This window comes from Poecilia formosa, unplaced genomic scaffold (genome assembly GCF_000485575.1).
Source record: "Poecilia formosa unplaced genomic scaffold, Poecilia_formosa-5.1.2 Scaffold499, whole genome shotgun sequence".
NCBI lineage: Eukaryota > Metazoa > Chordata > Actinopteri > Cyprinodontiformes > Poeciliidae > Poecilia > Poecilia formosa.
This window is the reverse complement of record NW_006800438.1, coordinates 108,385-129,026: the sequence shown is the minus strand read 5'-3', so window position 1 is coordinate 129,026 and position 20,642 is coordinate 108,385. Positions and strand designations below refer to the sequence as shown.

Here is a 20,642-nt window from a genome sequence, read left to right as displayed (position 1 = left end):
AGGTGATTAGGCGCCCAGATTTGGACCAGCCGGGTCACAAGGCCACACACAGGCCACACACACTGCTAAGTGTTTTGCAGCACATCTAATCAGCTTTTCCTTCACACCCTCCCACAGACCCGGACGTGACCCCATCACACATGCTTCAACGCGGACTCAAACGCGGCGTGCGGCCTCTTAAGTAGATCAGACGCTATGGATCTAAACGCTGGGTGGTATGACCCCGCTCAGATAAAGGCTGGCGGTGGGAAACAGGCGAGTTATGAGGGAACGAAGCAGATAAGAGCTGCAGGAATACATTATTTTAATTGTTTTGAGGCACACTCACCTGACACTTTGTTAGGTACAGCATTTCAATCACTAGCTCACAAGTTGCAACCCAACCAGTCATATGGTGCATTTTAGTCAGTTTTATTTCTATAGAACATTTCAGTAACAAGGAGAGATTCACATCGTAAAATAAAAAGTAATAAAAACAGCATATAAAACAAACATTACATTTTATTTCTTCAGTACATTTCAGCAACAGAGTTCAAAAGCAGAAGGTTTTTCATCTTCATTTAAAGAAACTCAGTGTTTCGGCTGTTTTTCAGGGGTTTCTAAGTTTATTCCAGATTTGAGGTTCATAATTTTGTTATTTGATAAAATTACAATTTTGCTGAGGGAAAATCTGAAAGGGATTAATACACCTGCTGGGTTTTTAGCCTTGATTTAGAGAACTCAGTGTTTCAGCTGTTTTGCAGTTTTCTGGCAGGTTGTTCCAGATTTGTGGTGCACAGAAGCTGAATGCTGCTTCTCCATGTTTGGATCGGAGGATGTAGAGCTTTACACCATAAAAACATAATACAGTAACTAATTATGAAACAAGCAATGAACACCTTTCTTTGTAGTTACCCAGAATGCCTTGTACTGTAGTCCCCTTCCTGTTTTTGGAGCGTTTGTTGTTCACACATGCTTTCGAACTGTACCAGAGTTCAGTTCAACCAAACCAAGGCCGAGGTTTTCAGACGGTCCAGAGTTTGCATTTCTTTGTGTGGATTAGAGTTTGATTGAGCATTCACACCTCCGCTAATGAACCGAACTTTCTATGCATAGAGTTCAGTTAAAGTGGATTAAACATGGCTGGTGTGAATCCACTCTAACATTCTTTGAATCCCTTCTGTGTTTCCTGCAAAATGAAGCTGCTTGATGCCGGGTGTTTTTCCCTGGCGTCAGTTTATACTCACCTTGTTTACAGACGGAACTATATGTTAAAACGCACAAATTAGTGATTTATTGTCCAAATATTTCTATTCCTACCTCACCAAAATGACTGACTACTAGATACGCTACAATCGGTTTGGAGGAAAGAGGTTCTTGGGGCCAGTTTGTATTTAGTCTGTGGACGTCCTGCTGGAAGCGGCTCTGTGCCGAGATGAGGATCAGGTGTCTTCATCAGCTTTGGACGCTGTAAACACGCGCGTCTTCGCCGCCTCCGTGTCTCTGCAGACGTTATCCAGGAGCTAATGGCTTCACTCAGAGTTGGACTCCGCAGGATAGCGCTCATAATTTAGCCAGGCTCAAATTATCGGGAGGAATGAGGATGACGGGAAAAGGCCTCGGGGGGCGAAAGTGATCATGTAAGAATTAGGAGGGAATTTTGGACTCGAAAGCCTCCAAGTTTCAGGATCCAAAAGCTACTTGATCTGTTTTCTGTTGTGATCTGGTTGCTGTTTTTACTTTTTGTGGCGATGCTTCATCACGTCAGAGTGGCCGAGGCGATTTAGCTTAACCTCTACGGGCCTTGAGCGATGCTTTTGCTGCTCTAACTCCTCATTTTCCCAGTGAAGCAAAGGGATTTGGATGTTTCTCAGTGCAGGTAATGTCTGTATGTGTTTCTGACCGTAGGGAATGCCTGTAGAGCACGCCACCTTACCGGTGAGTATCGGCGTGCAGTGGCGTTTTCCGTACTGACCTGCTTAACCCTGCAGTTCAACAGCAAGCATGTGAGAAGGGAACGCAGCGACGCACGTTTGACTTTGACGTGGTTGAACGTTTTCTCTCTGCTGCAGAAAGAAAGGAATAACTGCTCACCTGCTCATGGTGTGTGTTTGTCAGGTTAATTAATCAGATTTATGCTTAATTAACGCATTTGCTTCAATTCCATGTACACGTGTATCAATATACTAGAAATAACTGAAAGTTAATTGAATTCAGACTTAATAACAGACTTCTAACACGCAGTGATGATATCTGAGGGTTTATCTCTGCAGTGTGGAGTGAAAACTGGATATAAAACAGGAAATATTTCAGACATTCAAAACAAAAAACTAGTCAACAATTATCTATCGAATAATTATATGATCTGAAATGCGTTTATCGTAATAGGTTTTCAGCCATCTTGAGCTTAACATTTTAACAGTTTTTTTTTTTTACATTTTTTTATTTTACTTTTGAGTTTTATTTGGCTTTAAGACGTAAACATCAAAATAATCTCTTGAAATTTAGCATACTTTGTGGAGTTACTGACTTTTTTTAGTAGTTTCAACCTTTTCAGTTGAGTTACTGAAAAGTAAGCTTTTTAGTAATATTTTAATTCTAATTTCTGGATTAAATGAAGTCAGAAAAACCGAAATGAAACGATTCATGTGAAGACATTCCCACCCCTTGGCATTGGGGAAGTGAAAATGTTTGCTCACGTTCTGTCTGTGTGTCTGGAGCAAATATTTTACTGGATATTGGGTGACATTAATGCAAAAATCAGCTACGGCTCTGCAACATTTAATCCTTTTACTGTCATTCTCATCGGTCAGTCGGTATTTGAGCCATAAAACACGTTGAGCTCCTGTAGCTGTTAGTTTTCATCCAGATTTGGGCTGAGATCGGGCCTGAACCTCCAGTATCACGCTGTCCCGCCTGGCCTTGAGTTACGCACCATGTCGAATCCCATCCTGGATCAGGGGAGCTGGTCCGCTGCCCCGACCTGTTTCTGTTATTAAAAAGGCTGGAATGCAGGTCTGCGCCTCTCAGATGGGAAATTCACTTAGAGCTGAGTGACACTGGATTATATTATACTAAATTACACACGAGGTTCAGGTTGTTCTTTCTGATTTATCACTGGGATCTTTTTTCTTCCAGGTTATTGATTTAATCTGGTGCAAATCAAACGTACAGAAAAGATTAAAGGGAGTAAAGTCTCCTTTTATACATTACATTAAACTGAAACGTCATTGTTTTTAGTTTTCCAGATTGAAGCAGATTGTTTCATCTGACTACTGGCCTGGTTTCTACTTGTTCTTGTAAATCTTTTCACTTTGTTGGATAAAATCATCGATTAATGAGTTGATCAGAAATTGACTACAGACGATCAGGCATCCATTTTCTTTAAAACCTGAGTTTTCTTTTGTGTTAAAGAGGACTGTCTGTCCACAGCATGAAACATTTTTCATATTCTGAGTTTTAAAAACAAGAAGCATGTCATTATATTTTAACAATTTGTGTATCGATTGTATTAAATACAGACAGAATTAAACTTACAAACTTATATGAACCTCTGAGGTTGATGAATACAAAATAAAAGATGAAAAGAATAAAATGTGAAACAATGAACAGAGATGTTTTTGTTTTAATTGTTTGCTTCCCTAGTAAATCCTGATTTCTCAGTGTTTTCAGTGTTAATTTGCTTTCTGCTTTTAGTTTGGTTTATGTTTTCAGAGGCGATTCTGAAACTCGGTGTAGATTTAGGCGTTAAGGAAAGAAAATACTCCCATCAAAGTGAAACTGCACACAGAGCTAAAGTGGGCTTTGAGAGTTTCCTGCTTATCTCCGCCTTAATGGGGGGAAATTTCTAGAAAACTATAAAAGGTACAACCTATTTTTTGCTGGTTTTACTGAAATATGTTGGAAATTGTAACAACTGCTCAGTAAAAGTACTTCTGAATGCGCCACATTTAGCAGCAACACCCAAAATAACCAATGATAAAAGGATAAAAATATCTTTCTTTTTTTATCAAAGATTTGAAAGCATATAACTAAACAAAAGCACCATTAGGTTGAATTCAAATCAAGCTTGTTTGTACATATGTAGTTTAATCAGGCATCCAGTCTCTAGGGCAGTTTATAATGTTTACAGTTTTCATTTTTAACTGCATGATATTTATATTTATTTTGAGACCCTACACATAGAGTAATGTGAAACAGTTTGAAAAAAAAAAAAAAAAATAGCCAAGAACTCAGCCTGAATGTTTACAGAAGAGTGTAAGTTTTATATTGAGCATGATAAACTTGAGTTCATAAAGTGAAAATGTATTATATTTTGAGGAGAAAGTTGGAGGAAATACCGTCTGAAGCTTTAAGACTTAGGAAACCGGCACCCTATGGAAGAACTTATAAGCTCTCATTCTTCACTATACATACCCATGTGTTTATAAAACATGTTAACTAAAACACTAAAATTCTGGCAGCATTTCAGATCAATTGAATTATGATATTTGAAATTTGTCAGTCATTAACATCATGCTACTGGTTAACACTCAGTCGCATCTTGTCACAGTAAAGCGTGCAGAACGATCAAATATCGGCCTTCTTTCACTCTTCATTACATGAGATAAAACTGCGACAAAGACTCGAGTCTCAGGCCACAAGTCGAGGCTTTTGGGCGCAATCAAAAGTCAAGTATGAAGGCAATTATTTTTGTGACTAATTTAATTTTGAGACTCCAACTTGAGGTGCTTTCTCCTTCGTGAAAGAGAAAAACTGTAAGTCAGTTTGATTGTTCACTCTTAATGGAGTATTTGTTCTATAATCAGCTCTTTCCTGCTGTAGGACTATTTATATGCCAAGTCTTTGATTTTAAAGTCTACCCAGACAATGTGAAGTAGTGAAACTGCCATTTTTAGTAGAAGTGGTCAAAGTGGACTCACGCTTCATGACCAGCAGTAACCTGGGACACTTCACCAGTAAAATGTTGCTTTTCTTCACTCTGTTCAGGAACAATTGGCAGTTTTTATATGTTATTCATTTATATGTTAGATTAAGCCTCGGTTTGGTTGAAGTGAACTCCAATGTGAACGGTAAGTGGGCAGGAGGAATTCTGGGAAAATACCACCAAAACAAAACTCGCGGTAAAAACGGCTCGTTGTCTTTTACCAAAGACAAACCGTTCACATCTGACACCTCTCCGTTTTTCGTTTACAAGTTGTGCAGAAGGAAGTTGTGCTCAGTCTCTTCTTTGAAAGTTTCAGTGCCGTTTCCTGCGGTGGTAATCTGTGCTGTGCCCCCGCAGGCAATCGGGGGAACAGCACCAAATGAAAATGTAACAAATGTTGTGGTTTTGGTCCCGAATCGAACCGGGTCTACTGGACTACCAGGTGTGAAAAAACTCTTATCATGCCTGGTTTCCAGTGATGGCTTCATACCGCTTTTCCTTTCCCTCCTTTCTCTCTTCTCCATTTATTTCTTTTCTCTTCCCTTTTTTCTTATTTCTCTTTCTTCCTTTTCCAGCCTTATTTCCCACTCTCCTCTCCTCTCTAATAGTTGCCAGTCGTTGGTTCTGAGGCGACGCTGTTTGTGTCAGACAGACGTGTTTCTGTGCTCTTGTGTTTCTGCGGCCCGTCCAGGTCCAGGTCCAGGCCGTGTAAACAGAATTAGCTCATTTCACGCTCCATCTCCCCCTGTGATAACTGACCTCTGGGACCGAGCGGAGTGTGTGTGGAGTGTGTGTTGGGAGTTCAGAGGCCGCCGTCGGATTGGAGGATATCCGGCCGGTCGTACGTCTGTGTTTCCCAAGCATATGTGCGGCGCACGTGTTCGCCGTGTGTTGGGTCTGAGGTGGAAGCTGGACTCAACCGGGTCCAGGCGTGGATCTCAGTTCATGAACAACACAATCTGAGTTATACAAGACAAAATGGATTTAAAGAATCTGCAAGCTGGAAAACTGCAGTTTTTAAAAACGATACAATCAGAGCCAAAGAAATGTGCAGCTGAGTAGGGCTATTTAAAGAGGCATTATTTTATAAAATTGACTTTGTCATCATGTTATTCCCTCATCAAAAACAGAGTTTTTTGCTTAAAAGCAATTTTCTTACTTTCCTTTTATTAAAGGATCAAAAACAAACCTCACATTCACAAAATCACAAAGAGCCAAAGTCCCTCAGTTACAAACGACTCCTATGAGTTATATAAAGATTTTTAGTAAGAGCAAATGAACGCTAAACATTTGTCTGCTGATGATCCAACCTGATCCAGTTCAGCTGGAACGACAGAGAGTGACCCAGTGTCTCTTCAGGTTAAAACAGCTGATGTGTCCATCTGATTGGCTGTGTCCAGCATGATTAATGAAGGTAATTAAACGCAGGCCGTGAATGAGAGGCCTGACGTTTGTTTCTTATTAATCACCTGGAAGCATGTTGCTCTGTGTCCGTTTGTGTAATCCAGACACATCAAAGTCTCGTCAGGACTCATTTGTGTAATGAGCCTGTTCTGTACAAACACGCACTTCCCCTCTCTGCCATTCGTGATGGCGGGAAGGTTAATTTTTTGCTCGCGACGCAGCATCTCGTCAAATCTGTGTTAATGGATTAAAGGAAGAGGAAATGAAGTCTAATGAAAATCGTCTTTTAATGATTAAGAGAAAAGAAAACATGTTTCATCGCAGATTTCCTCCGCTTGACTCTTGACTTTCGCTGGCGGTTCTCGGCCCAGCCTCCGTCCGTTCGTCCATCTTTGATCCGCTTGCTTCATCGGGCTGGAATGCAGACGTGGAGGTCGGGACGGAGGCCACAGCTAATCGCAGACATTACACTGTCCGCTCAGACACCGACACATGTTTTGTTTTTTTTTTTTGTTTTTTAATTAATGCGTTGTCATGTACTTCCTCATCCGCTGCTGTAGTTCTTGTTATGCTACTTTATCATCCTGACTGCACCTGAGCCCACGGTTCGTTAGGGGACACTGGTGGAGTCGCTGGTCTCCTTACATTTAGAAAAGCCATTTATTTGTTTTAATAAGCATCAGTTTTGATTATTTATGTGCATTAACATTCAGTTCTAGGTGAGATTTGTCCATTTCACACAGAAAGCGACCAACTTTCCAACCGCAGGTTTGTGTTTGCAGCCGAGGGACGAACAAAGGATCAGCTTGAACAGCCGATAACGTTCCTCCTCCCTTTGCCTCTCTGTGCGTTTCAGGGGAAAGTCGCCCAGACGGCCTGCATGTCGGCCTGCAAGCACATCTCCACCTCCCTGATGCAGCTGCTGCTCGACCCAGAGGTCCGGCAGATCTCCATCGGGGCTCTGCACCAGCTCAACGTCGACCTCAAGGAGTGCGAGAGTGAGTCCTCCTTTTTTTTTACAGCTTTGTTGTTGCTGGATATTTAATGATGTTGCTGTAAACCAACAATACCAGGATAATGTTTTTATTATTCCTGCGTCATTTGAGTAGATAAAAATACATTTTTGGAAATGATTTTACCATTTAAGACCAACTGGTGCAATAAATACACCATCACTAAAGCATCAGGCATGAATGGAAGTTTGAATCAGAGTCGACACACAGCCAATTAAAGCTGTTGCCTGGGTTTTCTTAAACCAGGGTTTCTCAAAGTAGGGGTCGGGGCCCCCAGGGGGGTCACAAGAAACCAAGCTGGGGGTCAGAAAATAGTGATGTGAAACCTGAGCTGTATGTAAGGTCAAAATTAAATAAATATATAAACATAGGATTAAATGTCTCATTAAATAATGTCATATACTTCTAATGCATTTTAATAAAAATAAATCAATTTAAAATGTCTGTAATTATTATTACATGTATCTATTACATGTATGTTGAACTTATTGATTTTAATTATTCCAACATTTATTTAATCAAACATTTAAGCAATATATTGAATAAATTACTTCTTTAACAAATTGATTTTTTTCTGTTTGCTGAATTTATTAAAGTTTTATTTCAACATAAATATTTTTCCTAAAAATCTCTGTTGTATTTTTAGTCATAGTCTCACAAAATTTCTTTTTGTAATTTGGAAACTAGACCAACCCAACATTAAAATGAATCTTAATCTGTTAAAATGCCGTGTTGATGTTTTCAGATGTGTTGTATGTATTTTATCTCCCCTTTGCCGCCATTTTCCTTTTCTTTCCTCTTCTTCCTTCACAAACTGCACCAGCTAATTATCCACATCTATTCCTGAAGTTAAAAGTAATATTATTAAATATTGTCTGTTTGCGTTTGAGAGCCCAGGGGGCGCTGTGGAACAGCCAAATAAAGGTTTAGAGGAGCCCATCGTCTTCCTCCTCCTCCTGTCTCTCTGATCTGTGAGACTTTCTGGACGCAGACGGGTTTTTTTGCAGATAAAGGATTTGGAGAGTTGAAAGAGCGCGAGGCGTCGTTGGCTCGGTTTGTACATGATCAAGGTTCTTAGAGTCACAGAGCGGGTCACACTGCGCGTTTGTGACCTGATGTGAAGTGACATGCGTGCAGAGCTGCAGATTTGGTTTTCTGAAGCAAACTGGAGGAAGTTGGGCTGGCGGTACAGTAGGGTCAAAATAAGAAGCAAAAATTCAAAAAAGAAAGAGCTAAAAAGTGAAAAGATGGAGCGAAATGTTAAGATATTACCTCCGTTATTTAAAAAAGAAAAAGAAGAAAATTAAAGACCTGAAAGCTTTAAGGGTTTAAAAGAATGTCTGGTGTAGATTTGGTTGAAAGAGTTTTGGACAAAAGGGGAAAAAAAATGGGATTAAATGAGGGAGGTGTGACTTTAATGAAACGAAAAGAAAGAGAGGCTGGAAAAAAGCTAAATAGATGACTGAGAATGGAAATTAAATGTACGTCCACAAAGGGAAGGAAATGAGAAGTTCAAAAAAGGGATTAAAGATTAAATTAATGAGAGAATCTCCGGCTTGTGACGGGTGGGAAGAAATGGAGGCATGGCTGGAAGAAGAAGAACAAAGAAAAATAAAATAAATTTAACTGCATTTATGAGAAAATATGACAAAAAAGGGGAAAAAATACAGGAAAAAATGTGGAAAGCTGTCCTGTTTAACAGCCATTATATTGAATACCTATAAAAGTATTTGACCCTACCAAAAACAAAATAAAAACTACACAACAGAAACCACACATACAATGGATAATGAAGTCTCTGTAAACAAAATTGTCTTTCAAAGAAAATTAATTATGAGAATAATCAAGATATTAAGCTTAAGCCAATAAATCAGTTAATCGCATAAATCAAGCTCAATAATTTCCTTTTTCATGTCATTGGTCTCAATTTGCCCCTTTTTTGAAGGACAATTTTGTTTACAGAGACTTCTGCATCCATTTTATTTGCTGTTTCTGTTGTTTTGTTTATTTATTTTAGATATTCAAATTGTCTTCCAGTGTTAAATGCTCTGTTGATCTTTGAGAACGTATTGTTGCATTATTAGGGCTGGACAATAAACCAGTAACATATATGGCAATAGAAATGTAATTAAAATAAATGCATAGAATGCTCAGAATTCAATATGTGGAATATTCACTGAATTCGGATCTGGAACCGCACAGCATTCTGGGAGATGTAGGCAGAGGGAAGGCTGTAACTGCTCAACCTCTCATGGCTTCTAGCTAAACAAGGCTAGTGGTATCAACTAACTCTCTCACCCTTTGGTTGCCTAGCAACTTTCACATTCTGTGGTTGCCTGGCAACGACCTGTTAAGTAACTGCCGCATTAGCAGTTTAAAGTTCCGGCACTTTCCCTCACAACTGCTTTAAAAAAAAACAAAGAAACGGAGTGGTGTGATAACTGGATCAAACAGGAAAGGTCACACCACCAGCTTGGACGGATTTCAGATAAATAAAACAAAACTAATCAATAATTATCGATATCGACTGATATGAAAAGCTTATGTCCTGATACATTTTTCAGCCATATCAGTCATAACATGGCTGTAACATTAATCTGTTTATAAAAACAAAAACATTAACGTTAAACTGTGTTAAGCCTTAAACATTAAAATAAACACTTGAATTAGTTTTTGTATCATGTAAATATCGTGATGCATTTTTTCAGCCATATTGTCCAGCCCCACTCTTGGGCGTTACCGTGGCGCCGGCGGCCATTGCAGACCCAAACGTTCCCCAGCTGATCGCAGACATGCTAACAAAGTGCTGCGTAAACAGAGCAAACACACGCAGGTGAAATCAATCTGCCAGTGTTATTGCCCCCGTTTTGTTTACATCCACACACTTTCTCACACACTCGTTCTGTCTTTCAGCCAGCGACATGACTCTAGCACCCCCCACCCCCACCCGTTTCCCCCTCTGCTCCCCCCCACGCTGTCATTCGTCTGCCAATCTGTCCCGATGCATAGCGAATCCGACCAGGTCTTTTATTATTCCCGTTTTTTCACCCTGTGTTTTTTTTTTCTTCCTCTTCTTCCTCCTCCTCCTCCTCTCTTCCCTCTCTCTGGGGGTGGACTGGTGGGGGGGTGGGTTTGTATTTTCCCACAGGTTTTGCCAGAGCCAGCCCGGTCGCAGGCTTCCAGGGTGACACGTTGCTTCTGGCCTTCAGTGACTTGAGACAAGTAGGTCTTTGTCTCCTTCGTGGTCCTCACTCCTTCGTTTCTTCTTCTTCTTCTTCTTCTTCTTCTTCTTCTTCTTCTTCTTCTTCTTCTTCTTCTTCTTGTCCTCACTGTCTTTCTTCTGCCTCCTCCTCCTCATTGTTCCCTCCCTCTCTCCCAATCTTCATCTCCTTCCTTCATCATGTTGTCTTCATGTTTCATTCATCTCTTAATGCATAAATCTGTCTTAATATTTCCTGATTATACCATTCTGAGTTGTTCCTTTCTACCTTTTTCCTGATATAATTTGGTTTTACTGTAAAAATGGCTGTTTAATAAGAAACGGCTAAAAAGGTACGAAAATTACACAAAATTTTTCGAGGTACAGCAGCTGATTATTCAGTTTGTTACTAAAACAATTAATCATGATTGAAATAATCGTCAACTAATTTAGCAGTTGATTATCTGTTTGATTTGCAGACTCTTCAACTGGAATAGTTTTAGCTTCACCTGCTTCAGATGATGTTTAAAAAAATCCTTCATTAGAACATTTTCTATCCAAATATTAATTGAAAAAATAACCAACATATTGGCCCTACACTGTATTGGAAGGTTGAGCAGAAAGCTGTTATAAATATTTTTTAGCTGCAGATGCATCCTTTGGTAAAAAATTATCAAGCTGTAAAAATCAGCTGCATTTTAGGAATAAAATGTTTATTTTGCTTTTTTTTTAAAAGGAAGGCAGAACTGAGCAGATTTAAATTTCATTATCTTAGAAATATTTTTTTTGTGCACAACGAATACAGTTGATTTATGATGCAACAAGAGTTTAATCTTCACGATGGTTTAGGATGGTTTTGGTAGTTTGTTTTTTCTTTTAAATTAAATCAAATTAAATTTATTTGATTATCTTAGTGCACATCATTCAACATTACTACAGTTCATGTCAGTGTAAATAACACAAAAGCTAAATTTCACCCTTTGTCCTAAGACAAGTAGCACAAAAACACAAGACGGCACACACAGTTCAATTAAAAGAAGCAAAACAAAACATTTACTCAAAAAATGACTTACTAGACGACAGAAACGGTTTAAAAACTAAACAAAAATAGATTATTGTTCGAGAACGAATTTAGTTTCTCCTATGGTATTTTTCTGTAAGATTAAGGTTTGTTTTATATGAAACATGTAAGGAAGTCGAGTTTGTTTTGCACATTTCAGCAACAAGGCAGTTAAAACCAGATATTTACGGTTAAAAGTCATTTACACCATAAACATCAAACAGTCACCAGTTGTAAAAGAGCAACAAACTTTAATTTTCGTTGGTCGTTTTCTGCTTTCAGACGACTTTATTTTATTATCTTTGCCTAAATCCCAGTATAATATTCCAGTTTCAGCTCCATCAAACTGGAATCTTCAACTTGAAGTTGAAGAAAATGATTAATATCAAGTTGTATGTTAGTCCTATTTTCACTCTTATGTTTGCTTTTTGTTTCTCTTCCTGTATTATGCATATTGTATTTTAATTGGGTTTTGATTTGTAATTGTTGGTGTGTCTTACTCAGATCGATTGTTAATCTGAAAGGTTGCATATTCACATTAATTTTGTCAAATGCCATCAAAATCAAAATATTCATCAGACATATTAATTTTTTCAGTTATTATTAATCAAAAGCAACTCTAATCAGGTGTGTTTTTAGTCTAAATTTAAATAAACTCAGTGTTTCGGCTGTTTTTCAGTTTTCTGGAGGTTTATTCCAGATTTGTGGAGCATAGAAGCTGAATGCTGCTTCTGTATGTTTAATGTATTTTGGTGCTAAAGCATTCAGTTATCGATAAAGTAAGAGAAGGATTTTAAAGTGTATTTAGGGAGCCAGTGTAAGGACTGGAGAACCAGGGAGACGTTTGCCGTCTTCCTGGTTTTAGACAAAGACACAAAGATGAAAATCTGTCCTCTGAAATGTGGTGAAGACATTTTGTGACACTTTAACTCCGGTGAATCAGATGACTTCCTGTGCTCTGCCTCCGTTGTTCCCAGTCTTTCTTTGGGGTCTTGACGGCCTTAAGGCCAGATTTGCAGAAACTTCCCAATGCAGGAAGCGGCTCGGCTTGTGTCCCGTCGGTTTTGTTTGTTTCCTGGGAAAGAACTCGTCCGAAACCAGCCAGCGCCGGGCCAGAACTGGACAGCCCTCCGCTGTCGGGCGGAGGTTTTTGTCTGCGTCTCATTTTCATGTTAAATTTCAATTTTGTGAAGGAAGTGCATACGTGCATGAAGAGTTTTTTTTGCGCTGTCGCCGCTGAATGTGTGAACCGGGGCGGAGAGTCCCGACTCGGAGCTTCCGAAATGTTTACTCCGTTTTTAAAAACCGGGAGCTGTCAGTGTGTGTGTGTGTGTGTGTGTGTCCGACTTTGATGTGTGTGTTTGTTGTTGCCGAGTGTGTGAAAGTCGGAGGAGAGTGTCTGTTTTTTTTTGGTTTTTTTTTGTGACAGCGGATGACGGATGGGCCGGCAGGACGGAGCAGGGGACGATGAATGAGGTGACAGACAGAGACGGATAGCCCTTTATCCCTCCGTCACAATCCCTCTTTCTCTCTCCTTCTCTTCTCTTTCTCCGCCTGTCGGGATGATGCAGTGCCTCTTGTTCTCTCGCTCGGAGGAGGAGAAGGAAGGGGCAGAGATGGGGAGAAGAAGAAAAGGAAAAATTGCATTCATCTGGCATCGATGTTTACTTCAAACCCCCGCCTGCCGCTCTCTCCTCCAGCATCTTCCTTTTGCTGATCGGACTTATTCAGCTCCTTGGCTCTTTTATTTCTTTCTCTTCCATTGTTTTTTTCCGTGCCTATTCTTGTCATATCAAAAGATGCACATTCCTGCGACCCCCCAATTCGTGCTTTCACACCTAACCGCGGCGCACGCACATCTGCCGCAGCGCATCTTTGCGATGCGAGCCGCTTTGTTGCGAAGAGGTTTTTCACGTTTGCGCGGCCAGGAGTCTCTGTGACGATGTGTTGACGTTGGTGAATGGTCGATAAATCAAGCTGACGGGCCCGTTTTGTTGGCCGCCCGGGGCCCGGTGTTTTGGGAGGTTCTGGGGTCCTGGGACCGGGCCGAGGCTAAAAGGGTTTCCCTACAGGACTCAGACTCGCTGCACCATGCAGGTTCACTTTAGAGACAACCCAGAAATGGAAGTTTAAAGTCTTATTGTGGAGATTTTAAAATGTTTTCAGTTGATTTAGAATGAAATTTAGAAATAATTTAACTTCCACATTAGGCATGTCTCAGTTAATCATGATAAATTAAAATAAGCTCAATAATTTCCATTTTTGTGATTTATCGTTTTTCTCTTTTCTCTCTTTCTACCAAAGACTGAATGATAAAAGTCTTAACTAAAGTCTGGTGCTTTGGTCTCAACCATCTCCTTTTTTTGAAGGACAGTTTTGTTCATTTTATTCCTCGTTTCTGTTGTTTTTATTTATGTTGGATATTTAAAATGTCTTCCAGTTCCAGTGTTAAATGTTCATCAGAATTTAAAGGTTAGTTCATTGTGTTCTTGTATTATTTTATCATTATCTTAACTGAAAATAGTCTCAAAACAACAATATTATCATCAGTGACTTCTGGGACAATTTATCAGCCAGGTAAATTTGTCACACTACTCCAGATTAGGGGTTGACGATATGGACTTTCGGCTTTATCACAATTTTTTGTGATACTGTTGTTAAAAAGCGACTATTTATTGCTCCTTTTTTGGTGAATGTGACTCCATGGTACTGCTCTTCAGAAACGTTCCCGTTTATAAAGAAGTGTGATTTATGTCACTAAGCTGCTCACAGGAACTGCATTTAATCATAATTTAAAACTGATTGATGCTCTCATTGAAGACACGGTGGAGAAAAAGGTAAAACTAACAATATGGACAGCTTAGGGAGTTTTAAACATCATTAATAGTAATTTATCAAGACGAGAATAAATCTGAATTCTGATCATAGTAAGAAATTAGATTAAATTTAATGTCATTGCACAGCATTTTTAGCAGTGCGACAAGATTAATGGAGCTTACAAACAAGTAGGACTTTTGGCTCAATTAGCAGTTTGAGCAGCTCATTTATGTACCAAAATAAATTATATGACCCCAAAGCTAGATGCTGCTATAAAGAGATGGACCTCAGTTTAATCCCTGATTTTAAAGTAAGATTTACAGTGTACTCCGCAGACATCAGAGAGGAAATCTTGCAAAATCAAACATGAGTTCAGAGTAAACAAACATGGCTGACATAGAAGAAGCAATGGCGATAATTTGTTTTACTATGTTTAACTGATAAAACCAACAAAACGACGTCTCTGACATCCGCTGGACGTCCTGGTGCGTCCTGGCAGCAAGTCCATGTTCTGCATTTTGGATCACTCTCCACGTTTGCGTCACCTCGCTTTCTGATTGGCTACATGTCAAGTTTAACAGGACATCCCTGAATATCCCTAATTTGAGATCGGACACAGACTTTCAAAGAGGACCAGTGCAACTTCACAAAATTTAAACATAATTTAAACAGATTTTAGCAGTTGCAGTCTCTTTAAAAGACCACAAACCATTTTTCCCACTAGTTCTAGACTTGCATTTGCTTTGGTTGTATTTACCCAGAATGCCTTGCGCTGTAGTCCACTTCCTGCTTTTGGAGTGGTCTCCATTCTGTTTGGCATTCACATATGTATTCAAACTTCATCCGAACCGAGCCAGAGCAGAGTTTGCTTTCCTGGTCCACATCAGAATTCGATGGCACGTTCACACCTCCCCAAATGAACTGGACTTCCTGGTCAAACAAACTGGATTTGGATTAAAGCAGACTGAACTGGCCTGGTGTGAATGCACTCTTGGTGTGAATAAGCATTTTTACCATCTTCTGTTTGGCCTTAAAAAGGTTTAACACTCCAAAACTTTACACATTTTCTTACTGGATAAGTCTAGTCAAATCCCCTATCTATTTTTTTTTCCTGACCTTTAAAAAGTCCTGATTCATAATCAGTAAAAATGTTTCTGGCTGCCTCACCCAAGCCAGAACTTTACCTGTCAAAGCCGCCTCGCTCCTCTGCTCCAGAACAAGGCAGCGCTCTCCTGTTCTCTGAAATCTCTAAATATTTTGCTGAGCATAAGAGGCTGTTTGTGTTCGCTTCAGGCCTCCGGCTGCCGCCTTTTTTTTTTTTTTCCGCAGATCTTATCAATCTGCCTAAATTTAGAACATCCAGAAGTCTGTGGTTATTCCAGACCTTTGGCTGGCCCTCGCGTGGCGTGGCGTCGCTCCAAGCAAACGCTCGCTACAGTAGACTTTCACTCATCCTTTCCTCCAGCCCTTCATCTGCCAGGCAGGCATTGTTCCACCTTCAGCCGTTGTTGTTGATGATCGATCCTGTTTTCGTTCCTCTGGTTGACCACAGACGGCCCGATTCCATCTGTTCGTCTCTTTTCCTCTCCAAGAACTGATGTGGATCAAATGGACTCCTGAGAAAGCCTACTTTTTCTCCTGACCTCCATTCTGTCTCTGCTGCTGTTCCGTTCCCTTTCTACTCTCTGTTTTATGCATTTTAAATAAATCACACTCAGTTTTGACGGTTTCCTTCCAGTTTTAGAAATTCTTGGTTTAAATTCATCTAAACTTCAGGTCAACTCCAAAGGTAAACTACTTAAAAACTAAAGACTTTTATGCATCTTCCACATCCAACAGGGTTATGAAAACACAGAAAGAAACAAAGAAGCTGTGTTGACTAGGTGTACTTTCTATAAGAGATCAATATATATATAAAAGTAATGGTAGTTCTCTCAGGAAGCAGTGGACCAGGTGTACTTTCTATGTGAAAGAAAATGAGTAAATGTAATTAGTGATGGAAATATTTCAATAAATGGCCAAAAACAGACACCAATAAAGTTAGAAGCACTGAGCCAGGGGAACTTTCAACACTAAAATGCTAAACAAAGTACAAATATGTAGTTATTGTTTCCTCAATGGCTTCATTCATGAAAGAGACGCTTCTAAATACAAAAGCACTGAGCTGGGTATACTTTCTGTTCTCTTATACACCCAACATTTTAGAGAGTTTTTGTTTTGCTCACTTTGACCGTTTCTTCTCTTCCTCCCCTTCTCTCCTCTGCATACTTTCCTTTACATCAGTTTTCGTATCATCATCTTTTCATTACCGTTACCTTTCTCTGTGCCCTTTCTACTCACCGTTGGGGCTTCAGCGGTCAACAGTCAGTTTTTTTATTTACCTTTTTCCATCCAGCCGCGCTCGCTGACGGTGTAATGCGAGCTCTCGGTTTTTCAGAGCGCATCCCAGCCATTACCTCACGAGGCTTCCCTCCACAGCTCCAAGAGCAACATGTCACAGCATGACAACTGCTGATCCCGGCTCTGTGTGTGTGTGTGTGTGTGTGTGTGCGTGTGTGTGTGTGTGTGTGTGAACAGCACAGGCAGTAGCGATTATGCAGCGACAGCATCTCACACACATCACGCTGCCTGCCTGTGTGTGTGTGCAGAGGTAATAGACAGGCTAAGGGATGAGATGAGGCCCAGTGGGAGAAGAAACCTCCACCTCACCTCCTCGTAACCCAGACTAACCAGGGGCAGAAGGAGGGAGAGAAGAGAGGGATGAAAGATGAGAAGGAAGGGGAATATATGGAAAACTGCAGCTAATCGCATCAAAACTTTATGCTGGTTTTTTGTTTTTTTTTAAGAAAACTTGAACTTATGCCTCGTGGTGGACAATATGGCTGAAAAACATACCACAGTTTTATGTCAGTAAAAACTGATGATTATTGATTAGTTTTTTGTTTTAAATATATAAAACACAGCCTAACTGGTGGGATGACCTTTCCTGTTTTACCCAAAGTTTTCTCTCCATACTGTTGATTTTTATTTTTAAGCAGGTATGAGGCAAAACATTAAACTGCTGCTGCACCAGTTACTCTGCAGGTTGTTGCTAGGTAACCAAGGAGAGAGGGAGTTGCTAGGTAACCAAGGAGAGGGTGAGGTGCTAGGTAACCAAGGAGAGAGTGAGTTGCTAGGTAACCAAGGAGAGGGAGGTAGTTGATTCCACCAATCTGCATTACTAGCAGTGAGAGGTTAAGACCCTTTCCTTTGCCTACATCCCCCAGAATGCTGTGCGGTTCTGGACTGAAGTTCAGTAAAATTAGTAAATATTCTAGAAGTATCAGACGTTATCTATTGATATCGATATATAATATATTGCTTTTGATTTATTGTCCAGCATTACAATTGTTTGTTCTATTTATTTTTATCTGAAAAGTTTGAAAACTTACCTTAGAAACTCTTGTAGAGAGCTGGGATTTTGCTGTGGGGAAAGTGTACGAACCCTTCGAACCAGTACGGTTCGAAGCATGGTGTTGAAACCTTAAACTGCTGCCAGTTGCTAGGTAACCACATTACGCAACACGTTGTTGCTAGGTAACCAAAGAGTAAGTAGCCGTGTTTCCATTGACCACATATTTACGCAAATTGTAATTATGAAAAATTAGTTCACCTAATGAAAACACGCCAGTTTAGGGGGAAAGCAAACATAATTTTTGATAAAGTTTTTGCGATAGGATGAGGTGGTTTTTCGGCCATGTTAAAATTTGGGAGTTACATAAAACTGCAATGAAAACACGTTTTTGCATCGTCCGAGTTCTGTAGTTCTGTGCTGCTGGTGGAAAAGACGGAGATGATGACAGGAAACGATGACGGGATCATGTTTGATTTTAATTGCTTTTCTTTCTTGATGGCAACGTTGCAGTTGCAAAAAAATATATATTTTCGACAATAGTGGAATCTCTTTTGGCTTCTTTCATTTTGTTTCTCCCATGATGGAGATATTTGTTGTAGTTGTGAGTCTTTATTGGTTTGATTTGAGTTTTTAAGTTGTAGTTTGTGTCTCTTTGCAGTCTTCTGGCATTCAGCACTTCTCTTTTTTTGCATCTTTGAGGTATTTTTGCTGTCTCTGTCTGGCTCAGATTTGTCTCTTTGGTCACTTTTTGCCTCTTATTTGCAGTCCTTTATCTCTGATTTGCATATATATAGTTGCAGTCTTTGTGGCACGCTGTAGATGTTTGATTGACTTGTATGCGGGAAGCTCCAAGGGCCCCTCCAGTCAGCGGCTCTTTGTGTCTCTGTCAGACTCACAGAATGTCAATAATAACTTTACTCTTTAACGTTTACACATCTTTAGGCTTAAAAGCCATTCAACTCACTGAGTTTTCCTCAAAATACAAATTCTTGTAGATTGACTCATCAGAGGTTTTGTTTAAATTCTGATCTGTTGACTTTGGCCTCATCCTGCAGCTTTTTTCTTCATTTTATTCACTCTTTACACAAATACGTCCTTTAAGGTATTCATGTAAATATGCACTTAACTCACAATGTAAATTAGTGATGCCCAGTAGAGATGCTAAAGCGCTACACCAGTATAGTACATAGTGGAAGCTAACGTCAACCATATTGATACGCAGTGACGTATGTGTTGAAACATAGCATTTCAATTCTATCAGCTTCAATTTCAGTTAATCATTTAGTTTCTCTTTGGGATAAATAAAGTATTTTTGAACTGAAATTAGTTGTTTATTATCTGGAACAAATAGAGCAACTTTTCACATAACTTTTAAGCATGGCCAGCATTAGAACATTTCAAATATTTTATTTTGCTTTTGTTTTATTTTATTGTCATTTATATTCATTTTTCATACTTTTCCACTCTAATTTTTTAATTGTATTTTGACATTTTTTCACTCCCAGTTTAATTTGCATTTAAGATTTCATTTTTGTTACATTATTTTTTTATTTGTTTATTTTTAAATCTTGTTTTGATCATTTTGGATTATTCTCTTCTTTTGGAATAATTTTTGTGATTCGTTTTATAGTTTAGTTTGCATTTTATATTTAAAATTTTTCTTTCTTTGTACTTTTTCCTCCATTGTTTTTCTTCAGGTAGATTCTTTTTGCCATTTAAAATTAAAGTTTTGTTTTGTTTTTTTTTAAATATCGGTAATGCATCTTTGATTATTTTCATGGCTACTTGCTAGTTTTGTGCATAAGTAGCATAATTAGCTTTATTCACACAGAGAATATCTCTTTGCATCAAAAACAGCAGCTGTGTCAGCTGGTTTCCAAATCCTTTGGCTCCTTGAGGAAATGAAGATGTTTTTCTGAACAGATTGGGCTTGTTTTGTTTTCCAGGATAAACTGGTCATCATTTTTAGGTCCTTGACATTTCAGAGAGACAAACAACTTGAGCAGAAGGAGGTCAAACTTTACTGTAAGAGGAAGACCCCACCTGGTTCCTACATCGCTTGTTTGTCCTTTCATTGTTCCCGACTCGAGTGCTAAACGCTCCTCTCTTCCTTTCGGCCGCCGTTGGAAAAACGCGATCCTCTCCTCCAGGAAATAATCCCTCAAAATCAGCTTGTCTCAAACAGCTTTGTTTTACGCCTGCGTCTCATTCTTGAGCAGCTTCTCCTGAGTATTAAATACCTGCCAAAGTTTTCGTTTCACCCCTGAAATAACAGCGGAGTAGATTTATTTCCTGGAATTCCTGTTCGGCGTTTGTTTTTTGGCCGAGTCGACCCGAAACCCTTGTGAGGTAGAGTCATAATTAGTCCAGAGTAAAGCAGAATAAGGCTGGACTGATGAGTGATGGAGCACCGTATGCGTGACATGTTCATTAAAACCCGACTGCTGTAACCCGTTTCACTTCGTCTAGACTGGAGTCAGCTTTGGTTTCAGCTGGCCAGGCGGGCGCGGTCGGACCCTACCTCATGTTTTAACAGGTTTTGATTAGGCCAGCGTGCGGCCGGGTCAGATGAAGCCATTGATCTGAAGGTTTGGTGCTGTTGGGGTGTGAAATCCAGACTTATTCGGACCCAGCAGGTCTTTAGGTTCTACAGAAACAGATAGCAGACGGACCAGACAAAGATCTGATTATTATTATTATTATTATTATTATTATTATTATTATTATGACGACAGCTGCATCATTTCACCACCCAGAGTTGTAACCATTTTAACTTCCATAGGTTCAGCCACTTATCCATCCTTTGGTTTGTTCATCCATCCATTTGTTGTGTATAAGTCCTTCCATCC

General features: G+C 39.5%; 1 protein-coding gene across 3 annotated transcripts in view; it reads left to right on the top strand.

Moving 5' to 3' along the window:
* The window catches only part of exoc6b (exocyst complex component 6B), an 84,797-nt gene that overhangs the window by 44,318 nt on the left and 19,837 nt on the right, over nt 1–20,642 (top strand). For 2 of the 3 annotated variants that reach the window (XM_016664614.1, XM_016664615.1), the window contains exons 19-21: nt 1,888–1,917; nt 7,167–7,308; nt 10,472–10,545. In XM_016664614.1, the coding sequence (XP_016520100.1) occupies nt 1,888–1,917; nt 7,167–7,308; nt 10,472–10,545 (246 nt within the window). The remainder of the gene's footprint in view (nt 1–1,887; nt 1,918–7,166; nt 7,309–10,471; nt 10,546–20,642) is intronic. The other variant, XM_007578934.2, reaches the window with a different exon arrangement.